This window comes from Phalaenopsis equestris, unplaced genomic scaffold (assembly GCF_001263595.1).
Source record: "Phalaenopsis equestris unplaced genomic scaffold, ASM126359v1 Scaffold000151, whole genome shotgun sequence".
NCBI lineage: Eukaryota > Viridiplantae > Streptophyta > Magnoliopsida > Asparagales > Orchidaceae > Phalaenopsis > Phalaenopsis equestris.
Genome location: NW_018164593.1, coordinates 24,419 through 38,037, shown reverse-complemented (window position 1 = coordinate 38,037; position 13,619 = coordinate 24,419). Strand labels below are relative to the sequence as shown.

Below are 13,619 nucleotides of genomic sequence, written 5' to 3'. Positions count from 1 at the left end.
AGTATGTTATATTATATGATTTCTTATTATTTCTCTCATAATTGTTAAATCTATTTTTCATTTTATTATAATACTACTTTGAATTAATATATTTTTCTCTCTTTTTATAAAAAACAAGCACGCTCATAAGCCAGCTCTCAAACTCATAGACTTAAGTTTGAGTTCTCGAACCCAGTAAAAATACGAGGCAATTATGTATAGACCACTTGGAACTTGCTCTTTCTAAATTAACCACCTCATTAATCTAATTTTCAAATTCTCACGCAAATATTAAAATTCATGGTAAAACCCCAATCAATATTTTTCATTTTTATTAAATTATGTATGGTTTGATTGGAACACACATAAATATATCAAAAAAATTATTTAAATGGTTAATTTATAAATATTAATATTTTGGGTGATAGGAATTTAATTATCCACATAACTAATCAAGCTCAAACTCAAGCACTCGAGAATCCTTTACACCCCTATTCCCTAAGAAAATATTGCATCCAAATAACGTAGGCATGATCGATGATTCTCATAATAGTATTGGTGATATTATGATATCACTATATCACATTAGCCTCAATATTATCATAAATATAAATAATATTATCAAAAAAATCATTATCCACATATAGACTCTAAACTTCGCACTTTCAGACGGCTAATTATTGGGTGCAACGTCACCCACTGATGAGATATATGAGGACGTGACACCCAGCGGTAGACTGTCATGATGTGGTCTAATTATTGGGTGCGGCAGCCGCGATGTGTAGTTGTGATCGGAGAGCGCACACAACTCTACGTGCGCTCTCCGCACCCAATAATCGCTCTATGATGTGCGTTCCTGTGCGTTCGGAATATTGAACAAAATATTTTCTCCAAAGTTTAGTCACTAAGAGGGTATAACCGTAAATCTTCCGTCCAACTTCTTCCATCCGAAGGATCGTTGTGCTCGTTGTAGTCGCTGTCCCAGAGATCTTGGGGAGCGATTTCCTTGGCGCTTTTCTGCGCCTTCAGTAACCGAGGAAGAATCCTAATCTTTATTCGGCAACTGATTCCAACCTCTTCTCCGTCAGAGAACACACTGGATTCCCCGTTTTTCCGGCGATGCGGACTGCCGGAACCGGCCTCACGTGGTTGCTCTTAAGGTAGGTCAGAGCTTTGCCCAATTCCAGAGCAGCGGCAAATTAGATCGGCAAGCTTTTCATTATGACCACAACTGACTGATGTAGCGAAGGTCGTGGAAAGAGGGGACAAATGGGATCGAAGGAAAGGGAATAAAGGAACTCTGAAATTAGAGACTTTATTTAATGGCAGCGTATCTGAAGAAGTCCAGGAATCTGTTTCAGTTGCTCTGGTACAAGAAGATGGCGAATATTTTCTTGTCTCCATTAACAGCACGAGAGGTTTCTGCTATCATCTCCTCAGCCTTCAGCTGCTTCTATACCTTCAATTCCTCTGCTGGCCTCATCGTTCTGTTCAAAATAGCAGCAGTGTGTCGATTGGCGGGAACAGATGGGTAAAAAAGTTAACTTGGCTGAGTGCAAAGATGAGTTAGCTTGTTGCATTTCTCGCCATGAGCTTCCAAGTGCTTCTTCCCGACTTTCCGTTTGAGAAACCTTTAGCCCATGCCTCCGACCTAATAAGTAATAATTCCGACTCGACAGCCCCCATCTTTCCTATTTTTTATTCCTTTCCACGGAGACCGATGCGACCGGGAACATTAGTATAAATGGAAAAAGTAAGTGAAAATGATATGTTAGAAATTAATAGATTAACGAGCTTTGTGGAGAATTTGGAAGAATTGAGTGGAAACCTCGTCTAAAATTTTGTCTGCCATGGGATCGGAGATGCCGGCGGCGGGGTGGCGGTGGTGGCAGACATGGACGGCGTGGACTCTGTGGATGTTGGCGATGTTATCTGTTTGGTTGGTGATTCACTGGTACAACTCGGTTTCAACTATGACATCGGCAGAAGAGGCGTTGGTTAGCATGTGCGACGAACGGGCGAGAATGCTTCAAGACCAGTTCGCTGTCAGCGTTAACCACGTCCATGCCCTAGCTGTTCTTATATCCACTTTTCATTACCAGAAGGATCCTAGCGCCATGGATCAAGTAAACTTTCTTCACAATGTATTCGTTTTGTTGATTGCTTTTTTTCTAATACTTGGAGCTTGTTGATTTTAATTCATTTGCTTGCTGGGAGTTTGTTGGCGTTAGTATTTGAGGTGGTGGAGTTAGCGGTTTTTCTTAAAATTTTGATTTTTTACTTGAAGCGATCCATTTAAGAAAATATGTCAGTTTATTTATTTGCTAATGATTTAGGATACATTTGCATTTTACACTGGAATGACGGCGTTTGAGCGGCCATTGTTGAACGGCGTGGCATATGCGCAGAGAGTCCTTCATTCTGAAAGGGGAAAGTTTGAGAGTCTACAGGGTTGGATAATCAGAACCATGAAACAGGAGCCTTCGCCTGTGCAAAATGAATATGCTCCGGTGATTTTTTCTCAGGAGACTGTTTCTTATCTTGAGGTTATCGACATGATGTCCGGAGAGGTTGTTCATGAAGTTTGTTTACTTCATTACTTAAGTTTTCTTTCTGTTCAATTTATTAATTCTCCTTGCTCTGCAGGAAGACCGGGAGAATATATTGAGGGCTAGAGCCACAGGAAAAGCTGTTCTTACGAATCCTTTTAGGCTACTTGAATCTAATCACCTAGGTGTAGTTCTAACATTGCCGGTCTATCGATTGGGGCTTCCTGCAGATGCCACCATTGAAGGACGTATAGAAGCTACTGCAGGGTGAGGGCATGCGCCTGCAATTTTTCACTTCTGTTTAAACTTTGGGTTGGCTTGCCAATCCAAATCTTCACCTTTTTTATTCTAATGTATGGTAACTCCAACCCGTTTCTTATTCTGTTGCCATTTCCAGATATCTTGGTGGAGCTTTTGATGTTGAATCACTGGTTGAGAATTTGTTGAGGAAACTTGCTGGTAACCAGGATATAGTGGTCAATGTGTATGATGTCACTAACATTTCTAATCCGTTGACCATGTATGGACTCGAAAATTTAGAAGGTTATACACTGCTGACTCATGTGAGTATGCTGGATTTTGGAGATCCATTCAGGAAGCATCAGATGGTGTGCCGGTGGGTTCAGTATGGTATTCATTTCACCAATGAGTAAATAGTAGAGAAATCTACATACACATAGGGCTCAAGTTGAGTCATGTTTGTCATTGCTTGGACTTGGCTTAGTCTAACATAAGTTATTCATGCTCAGTTCAAGCTTGAGACAAGGTTTCATACTCGACTAACTTAAATTTTTTAATGTTCACACTTTATTTGTAATTGACTTATTTATATTAATTGACAAGCTAAAAATTTGAATGATTACTTATATTTTCATATAAGATTAAAAAATTAATCTATACTTAAATTTTCATATAAATATAATAAATTAGTTAAAAATTTGAACAATACTTGATTTTTTTTATATAGAATTATTAGCAAATGATTTTACGAATCTAAATAAAATGCAATTAAATAGATTTCAAATTAGCGTCTAAATCAAGTTACACTAAGTAAATAAAATAATATATATAAGTTTTAAATTTTTTTGCAATCAAATAACATACATAACTGCTGACAATCTAGTTTATTGAAATAAAAATTTATTAAAATTATATGCATATTGATATTAAATTATAATATATTATTTTTAATTATGATCTTAAATATATTCTAATAAATTTACTATTATTTAAACAATATCATATAAGTGTATAAAATTTAACAAATTATTTGTTCAACAATAAGAGTTTTTTTAATGAACTTCAAGAAATCTTAAAAAAATTTCTAACTTTTTTTCTTACATATTTGAGCAAACATGATGGAATGTTAATCGAGTTAAATTCAAGTCATTCATCAACTGTATTGGTTCATTTACAACCTTACATACAGACCTCACAATGCTTATATGTTTATATATCTAACTCCTAAAGTTTGATATTTACCATTATGACACCTTGGTGTCATGAACTTCTTGGTGTCATGTGGTGTCATGAACTTATGCATGAAAATGTGTATTTCACTTTTAAAAATATAGTGATGGTGATATTTTTTATGTGATATTTAAGATTTGCATTGTATGAATTTAAATATGAAATCTTAGTTGTCATATATGTTTGTAAGTGCCCCTAAATAATATTATCTTATGTTTTGACTGGCAGATATAGCCAGAAACCTACCATGCCATGGTCAGCAATTACCTCACCATCTGGTCTGGTTGTGATCTTAATGTTAGTAGCTTATATATTGTATGCGGCTCAGAAACGTTATGTTATGGTTATGGAGGATTGTAGGAAGATGGAAGAATTGAAAGTCCAAGCTGAAGCTGCTGATATTGCAAAGTCTCAGGTTTGAAATTCTATTTTAGTCCCATAAACCCTTCTGTCTAATCCTTATGATTCCCTTGATTCATCTTCTTGTTGGCAGTTTCTTGCTACTGTTTCACATGAAATCAGGACACCCATGAATGGCGTTCTTGGTATGTACAGTTAATACCTCCCTCATGTACATGCTTTGCAAATCTGTCTTGCAATTCTTTCGGCTATAAGATTCTTTTTTTTTTCTTCAGGAATGTTGGACATGCTTTTGGATACGGATTTGAATCTACCTCAAAAAGATTATGCTCAGACTGCTCAGGTGTGTGGGAAGGCTTTAATAGCTTTGATCAATGAGGTTCTTGACCGGGCAAAGATTGAAGCAGGAAAGTTAGAGATTGAAGCTGTACCATTTGACTTACGCGCCATTCTTGATGACGTGCTTTCTTTATTTTCTGCTAAATCAAGGGAGAAGGGAATTGAGGTTAGTTTGATTCATCATTGTCATTCTTGAAACTCTCTGCTTTTTAGTAGCATTTTTATATACTATATAATTGAATCAATGATGTTTTTATCTTGTGCCAATTTGTGCTTTTCTTATATAATTGAATATCTAACTTTCCTATTACCACTGAATTGTCAAAATGTAGCTTGCTGCTTTGGTCTCTAATAGCGTTCCAGAAGTTCTAACTGGTGACCCAGGAAGATTTCGGCAAATAATTACTAATCTTGTTGGCAATTCGGTAAAAGTAAGTATCCGTTATGCTTACCTTGCACTTAAAGTAAATGATTACTGCAAAGCAAAAGTTAACATGAATACACATTCTGCATGATTTATTTAGTTTCAAGTGCTCTCGTATTATTCCTTGTTTTTTTATGTGTAATTTTTGCTTATTTGTAACAGTTTACAGAACGAGGTCACATACTCGTACAAGTTCATCTGTCCAGGCAATCAGATATTGCAATCGAAGGCATGTCGTCCACCTGTTTGAATGGAAAAGTAGACGAAGTGGAGGCCATGTCTAGTGGCAGAAAAATCAATACTTTAAGCGGATTTGAAGCAGCTGATGACAGGAACAGCTGGGAAAATTTCAAGCTTTTGCTTTCCAATGAATCATCTCAGGCTGCTGTCTCTCTAAATGGATTTTCGAGTGATAAAAAATCAAAAAATGTTTCTTTGATCGTAAGTGTGGAGGATAGTGGGATTGGAATCCCATTTAACGCCCAGGATAGAGTATTCACGCCTTTTATGCAGGCTGATAGCTCAACATCAAGGAATTATGGTGGAACTGGCATTGGCTTGAGCATAAGTAAATGTTTGGTAGAACTAATGGGTGGAAGAATACATTTCATAAGCAGACCAAATGTGGGAAGTACATTTACATTTACTGCTGTCTTAGAACAATGTATTGGAAGTGCAGGTGGTGATTTAAAGAGATCACCCTCAGAAGATTTGCCAATCTGTTTCAAAGGTATGAAAATCGTTTTACTTGACCAGAGGCCGGTCAGAAGTGCCGTGACGAGTTACCATCTTCATAGACTTGGTATTGGTGTTGAAGTTGCGGAGAATAGCATGATGGCTCTTGACATTTTATCTCGGAAAAATGGCTGCTCCAAGAAGGAGTAAGGGAGCTTATTTTTGCAAAATCTTATTTTTTTTTTGGAGTGAAATTTACATTCATGCCACACAGTTCCTATATATTTACATATCTAACACTTAACTTTTGATATTTACATTTATATCATTTGGCTGTTATAAACCTATGCATGAAAAAGGTATATTTTACTTTTAAAAAGATAGCAATACTTGTAGTTTTGATGGGATAATAATTATTTGGGTGACATGTTTATAAATATCAATGTTTAGGTGATGGATATATGAATATGTAAGAATTGTGTGTTATGTATGTAACTGCCCCCTTTTTTGGGTGATTTTTGTTTAATTTAGTGTAGGGGTGTAAACGAACCGAACACGAGTGAGCCTGGGCTCAGCTCTTGCTCGTGCTCGGCTCATTAAAAATGTGAATTTTTGTGTTCGGCTCGTTTATATTTCAAACACAAAAAATTTGTTCGTGTTCGGCTTGTTTGCTTAAAGAGCCGAACATGAGCTGTTTGCGAACAAAGAAATGTTTTGACAACTCTAATCATGCAGCCGTAAGATATTAAAGGTAGGGGCAAGATTAAAATCTTTTTATATATATTAAAATATCATTTAATTAAATTATTTAAAAATCTACTCATCAATTATGCATATATATTTGTTTGTGTTTGGCTCATTTATATATCAAACGTAAAAAAATTGTGAACGAATCGAGCATGAGCTTCTTAATGAGCCAAACACGAACTATTCAAGAACAACGAGCCATTTTGACAGCCCTACTGTATTGTAGACTATTAGCATATTTCTTTGTTGTCAATCTCCTTTTTGTCATTGGCTTCTGAAGTCATTGAACTTTCCTTTTTTTCACATGTTTATGTTTTTTTAAGAAAATTCCATTACCACCCACCTTTCATGAAGAAAGAGTCTGATCATTTAGTTTGGTTCTGAATTGGTTTTAGCAAATTTTCTTGTACTCTCAAAAATCTTTTAATTTTTGTTACCATAACCATTTGACCATACAGGAAAATGCCGATGATTTTGTTTTTGGAAAAGGATTTTTGGAGCGATATTGATGTTTGCTTACGTAAGCAGTTGCTTGAGTGGAAGCAAACTCGACGTATACCTGAATTGCCCAAGATAATCCTTTTGGGAACCTCAGAATGTGATAAAGTTAAGGGTGAATCCTTTGCAGATCTTGTCATCATGAAACCTCTGAGAGCTAGCGCTGTGGCAGTATGCCTTAAGCAAGCTGTGGGAATTGAAAACCAGATGAGAAAAGAATTACCTTATGGGTTGGTTTTTCTTAGAAGCATACTTATGGGGAAGAATATATTGGTTGTTGATGATAACAAGGTAAATCTTAGAGTGGCTGCTGCTGCACTTAAAAAGTATGGTGCTAAAGTTGAGTGCGCCGAAAGCGGGAAAGTCGCTCTTTCGCTCCTTAAACTGCCGCACAAATTCGATGCTTGCTTCATGGATGTCCAAATGCCGGAGATGGACGGGTATGAATGTATAACATTTTGATATATGAAAATACATGCATATCAATATTTTGATTTACTTTATTGTTTGGAAGATTTACATACATGCCACTCAATTCCTATGTATTTACATTTCTTTACATTTCTAACACCCAAACTTCAATTTTTACATACATGACATCTTACCTATGCATGAAAAGGTGTACTTCACTTTTTAAAAGTTGAAGTGGTTGTATTTTTGATGTGATATGAAAGATTTTGGTGGCATATATGTAAAAAGTTGTAGGTTTGGAGAATAGAGTGGGATAATAGTATTGAATAGCAAAAGGGATATAAATATATGATTCAAGGGTATGAAAAATGAAGATATAATACCCAAATCTTTCCTAATAACATTCAAAGGATAAAAAGGAAAGGTATAAACTAGGAAATACATATATAAAAAAATAACAAGATATGCAACAAAATAAATAGAAATAATTTCTAATAACTTCTAATACTTCCCCTAAAGTTGAAGCATAGAAGATAATTTTTTTCAATTTGGATTTGAAGTCGTCAAACAACGGGCGAGAAAAATTTATTGTGAGAATATCTGCGAGTTGATCACTGGATAAGACAAATGAAACACAAATTTTCTCAAAATTGAGCTTCTCTTTGATGAAGTGACAGCAATCTCCACATGCTTAGTGTGATCATGTTGGATCAAATTATGAGCAATGCTAATTGCGACTTTATTATCACAGAACAACTGTAGAGGAGTAGAGACCGGCATGCATAATTTGCAGAGTACGATGAGTAACCATAGCGTTTCACAGATTCCCGAAGACATGGAACGAAACTCGGCTTCTGCACTGCTTTGGGCAACTATTAACTGTTTTTTGCTTTTCTTGGTGACAGTTTTTCCACACGAATGAACAATAATCCGAGGTAGATTGTCGATCATGGACGAATCCGGTCTAATCAGCGTCAGTATAAACTGTAATAGAGCAAGAGATATGACGCGAGAATAACATACTTGAGCAATGTGCTTTTTAATAAGTGGAGTATCCGGTGGATAGTTGTGCAATGGTGTTCATAGGGGGCATGTATGAACTGACTTACAATACCTGCTGCATGAAAAATATAGGGGCGTGTATGGGCAAGATAAATGAGTTTCCCACAAAGCACTGATAGTGTGTTTTTTTTCACAGGAACAACATTGGGCACATCAACTAATTTCTCACTGGGGTTCATTAGAACAACCACTCACTGGTCTTTGTCAATTGGTCAATTACATATTTGCGTTGGAAAGGCAAATGCCCTAAGAGGGTTGAGAACTTTCATGTCTAAAAGTATCAAAGAGATCTGAAGTTCTTCATTTCAAAGGATGTCGTGAGGATGACTTTAAGAGATTCCATGGCTGACATATCATTACCTGTGAGCACAATATCGTCGACATAGACAAAAAGAATGACAATTTTGTCATTAAAGAAATGCTAAAAGAAGAGAGTATGATTTGATAGGGCCCGAGAGAACCCATGGCCCACTACGATCTGTGCGAACTTGCCGAACCAGGCCTGAGGGGATTGCTTTAATCCGTAGACGAATTTCCGCTGTTGACACACTTGTCCCCAGGAAGAGGTAGAGTCAAAGCCTGGAGGTAGAGACATGTACACCACATTTGTGAGATCGTCATCAAGGAAGACATTCTTGACATTCAGCTGAAGTAAGGGTCAATCTAAATTCACAGCAAGGGATAATAGGACCCGAATGATGTTCAACTTAGCAACCAAAGCAAACGTCTACTCATAGTCAACTCTGTAGGTTTGTGAGTAGTTTTTGGCAACCACTTGTGCTTTGTTGCTTTCAAATGTTTCCTTGGAGTTAAATTTGGTGTTGGAGATCCATGGGCAACCAACTTCTTTCTTCCTCTAAGAAAGATCAACAGCGTCCCACATATGATTTTTCTTAAATGCATTCATCTCATCCATTACTATAGTCTTCTAAGAAGGGCCCGCCAATGCTGCCTCAATAGTGAATGGAAGACGATGATCCGTCAAATAAGTGGCAAATGCTTTGTAGATCGGCTAGACGCTGTGGAATGAGATATATTTTGTCATGGAATAAAGAGAACAAGTCTGATTGCGTACCACAATGGTAGAACTCACCTTCTTAATCAAAGCTTGAATAATCTCTGCAAGTGTAGTGTCGGGGATGTCTGTCGGGGGGGGGATTCCAAGTCCTATAAAGAGGCAGTGGGCTCAAGAGTATAGGCATTGGGATGGGTCTCAACCGAGGGTTTGATGCGCCAAGTATAGACATGAAGAGTAGGTGGAGAAGAAGTTGGTCTGGTAATTGGTGAATCCAATGGGACAGACAGTTCCTCAGGAACAATGGCTGGAGGAGTAAGTGGTATATCCAACGGAGTTTGGATAAGAGTAGTGTCCAAAAAATTTAGATCCCCCTCACATATGACAATGTTGGGGAAGTAGGAAATATTTTCAAGGAATGAGGCATCAACACTCACATAAAGTTTATTTGTAAAATGATTGAGACGTTGATAACTCTTTTGAGTGGTAGAATATCTGAGTAATATACATTTAATTGAACGAGAATCAATTTTATTATGAGTTGAGGCAGTGTTCTGAAAAAATGGTCATGCACCAACCCAAAAATTTTGTGGTTTAAGGGGAAGAAGAATCAATTGGTAGGAAAACATGACCTCAAGATTGATAATGGGGTCCGAAATTTATGAATTTTGGTGGGGACTCTATTATAAAGTATGTGGCGATAAATATGACATCATTCTAAAACCGTCTAAGGACATCCGATTGAAATATAATGGAATAGACAACTTTGAGGAAATGTTTGTTTTTCTGCTCTGCTACCTCATTTTGTTGAGAAGTATATGTACAGAAGTTGCAATGGAGGATGCCCTTATCAAAGAATTCTCTAATATAGAGTTAAAAAAGTCACGGTCGTTGTCGGTTTGAAGAACTTGAATTAAAGTTTTGAATTGGATCAAAATGAATGAACAAAAGTTTTTGAAGGTGACAACAACTTTAAATGTCTTTGAAAGTATAGACGCATGTCATTCGAGTGTGATCATCAATCACGATAAGACACCATCATTTATTAGTGTAAGTAAGCGTTCGAAAGGGTTCCCACAACTCACTATAAATTAGTGAAAAAAGAGCGGAATGAGTGTAAAAGTGGGTTGGATATGATGCTAGATGATGTTTAGCTAATTGACAAATATCATATTTGAAACTAAATAATTTTTTATTGGTAAACATCAAAGGATATGTTTCCGTTTATTTTTTTCTTTTTATTTTAAAAGAAGTTGTCAGCTTGTCAATCGTCGTATACTTCCCTCATTCGAATAAATCTTCCTCCTGAACCATATAAATGATTCGAAGAGAAGAGAAATAAAATAAAAATGGACATACGACAAAGAGATAAACAAGAGAAAAATTACAACGTGGAGAGTCTAAGTGCGATGAATCTCGGAAGGATAGGTTAAAAATGCCCGCCCAAACAAGATCGGGCAGAGACACCTTAAATCAATATTCACGATTACAACGTGGAGAGTCTAAGTGCGATGAATCTCGCAAGGATAGGTTAAAAATGTCCGCCCAAACAAAATCGGGCGGAGACACCTTAAACCAATATTCACGAAAAAAATTACCTACATAGACTACTCATAACCAGAGAGTCAGGTGTATGTACCTGTTCTGGGGTCAAGAGCATTCTCAGAGGAACGTGTTCCTACTGGTTAATTACATCTTGGGGGATACCCAAGAATACTCTCGATAAAAGGAGTTTCGCTTTATATTATCATAAACCTGGGGTATATACAATCAAATGAAGGTTATTCCGTGTGGGAACAGTCTGCAATGTTTCAAAGCTCACGCTAAGCAATCGAGCAAAGTGAGTCTCTCACATTCCGAAATTACTAGCGACTCATCGGCACATGGGGCCCACGGAATAACCTAAATCATCTTGACCAGGATATCCCAATACGTCAAAGCACGTCCGGGCCAAAGGGTAGAGGACAAATCGTCGTATCCCAAATGAGCGGTAGCTCATTGACATCGGGCCGTCAAGGTGATATTAACGAGGTCAAGGAGCGACAAGTTTCAAAGGGGCTCAACAAAAAGGAATGTAGAATGGTAGAGTGATCTCTAAAAGGTAGATGTAACTGGGTCGGGGTACCACAAACCTGTCATACACAGCTACTAAGACCCTAGGTCTACCTGGTCGTGAAGGTAGTCGACCCAACACGTCCTGAAATCCTCGGTCAGCAATTCGTGAATTGTTTCATCCACGGGAACCTCGGTAGCCCTAAAGTCAAAGGAAGAAAACTTTATTCTATGACCACAAGCTGGAGCTCCAAGAGATGAGACTTATACCTGTCGAAAAAACAAAGATGCCTCAGGAAAGAAAGAGAAGTGAAGGTTCAGCTACAAAGCTGGAAACACTCCAAACAAAAGGAATTATACCCCGTCTGGGTCGGGGAACCTTCTAACATCCTAGGCGCACTAGACAACCACCTATAAAAAGTTATGCTGGGCCAGTCAGGTTGGAGAAGCACGGGGACTTCTTCTCAGGACATGCAAATATGAATGCAGTTATCTAGAGCGGTCCTAGATATTGTGGAGGCCCTATTAATATATGCAGGAAAGTAAAAGTTGCAATTTTTAGATCATGAATATTTTAATCCTAAATTTTTGATTATCTTGAATATTTTATTTAGGATTTTATAGAAATTTAGGAATTTAAATCCTAAAGAGCCTATGTTATATCGTGAAATCCCAGATAATCACAGAAAGAAACAAAGAAAACACATGCAAGTGCAAACATGCAACATGATGCAAAAGATAAAACAAGCCAAATCAAAAATAATAAACAGGCCGGTGTCGCTAGTCGGCAACATATCCCAAAAAAGAAAAAAAAATGCGGCCGGACTTCGCATATACACGTCCGATCCTAATTTTATACATCAATATAAAATGCAGAATTAAGATATGGGGCACGAGCATCGGCCCATGGTCCCCTCCACGTGGTTCCCGTACCTAACACATCGGAACCCTTGCCCGTATCTTATTTCTGCTACAGAATTTTTCTAGACTCTAAAAAGTACATAGAAAAAAAGAAAGACTCAATCCTGCATGAAAACAGATGTCAGCGAGAAAGCTCATATGCAAATAACATATCATGAGCCATGTCTTAAAAGTGGGGAAACTAATAACACTTGTAAGCAAAAGGGTTAGAAATCATTATTTGCTCCCCTCAGAGTGGTACTTATGTGTGTGCACATAAATAGGCATGACTCATTGCAGAATAACGCCCTAACACACTACCATACATATGCAACATGCAGTCACATCACAAACATAATGCAAACGAAAGATATCTGGCTAGGACAACTAATCCAGCAGAGAACAATAGCCAAACATCAAAAAGACTACATAGCACCATAAATCCTAGTTTAACACACCATCTAACGAAAAGTGCATCAACCTAGTATCTAAGTGTGGAGTAAGTCTGGGTAGGATATGACTTTGACGGGGTAACTTTCTGACCCTATCCTAAGGATCCAAAAAAATTAAAGAGTGTCACAAAAGGGGATGACACTAGTTAGATTCATTGGATTCTTAGCACAATCATACTCATGTCAGTCCCGATGACTTAACTCGCATTGCTCATCGGGATTGACCCAGCAAGCAATGCTCATTAAGACATCGCGACCAACACGGGAGTCACTCTCCTAACGGACTCGCTATTTATGCAAACATGCAAATGCATATGATTAATCAAAACACAAGTGATGATTACACCATGGGGCAGAGATTCAAGCAAAGGTGGGCATATCGTAGTGACAGTGGCCCTAAGAAGATGGGCATGCCGTGGTGACAGCGACCCTAAGAGGTATGCTGATAAGACAGTGACCTGTAAAGAGTAGGCATGCCATGATGGTAGGGGCCCTAGAAAGATGGGGATGCAGTGGTGGCAACGACTCCAAGAGGTATGTCGATAAGGCAGTAACCTGTAAAGAGTAGGCATGTCGTGACGGCAGGGGTCCTAGAAAGATGAGGATGCCCTGGTGGCGGCGACCCTAAAAAGGTATGCCGATAAGACAATAAAAACATCGGTGGGCATACCGTAGTGGCAGGGGGC

The 13,619-nt window shown here is 37.7% G+C and overlaps 1 protein-coding gene across 1 annotated transcript in view; it reads left to right on the top strand.

Annotated features, from left to right (window-relative positions):
• The first annotated feature begins 938 nt into the window (after positions 1-938).
• LOC110021897 (probable histidine kinase 6) overlaps positions 939-13,619 on the top strand; it is a 19,983-nt gene continuing 7,302 nt past the window's right edge. Inside the window, exons 1-10 of the mRNA XM_020720605.1 lie at positions 939-2,105; positions 2,316-2,549; positions 2,626-2,795; positions 2,926-3,144; positions 4,227-4,413; positions 4,492-4,543; positions 4,634-4,863; positions 5,030-5,128; positions 5,284-6,002; positions 7,002-7,481. Coding sequence (XP_020576264.1) covers positions 1,830-2,105; positions 2,316-2,549; positions 2,626-2,795; positions 2,926-3,144; positions 4,227-4,413; positions 4,492-4,543; positions 4,634-4,863; positions 5,030-5,128; positions 5,284-6,002; positions 7,002-7,481 — 2,666 coding nt within the window. The 5' untranslated portion in view covers positions 939-1,829. The remainder of the gene's footprint in view (positions 2,106-2,315; positions 2,550-2,625; positions 2,796-2,925; positions 3,145-4,226; positions 4,414-4,491; positions 4,544-4,633; positions 4,864-5,029; positions 5,129-5,283; positions 6,003-7,001; positions 7,482-13,619) is intronic.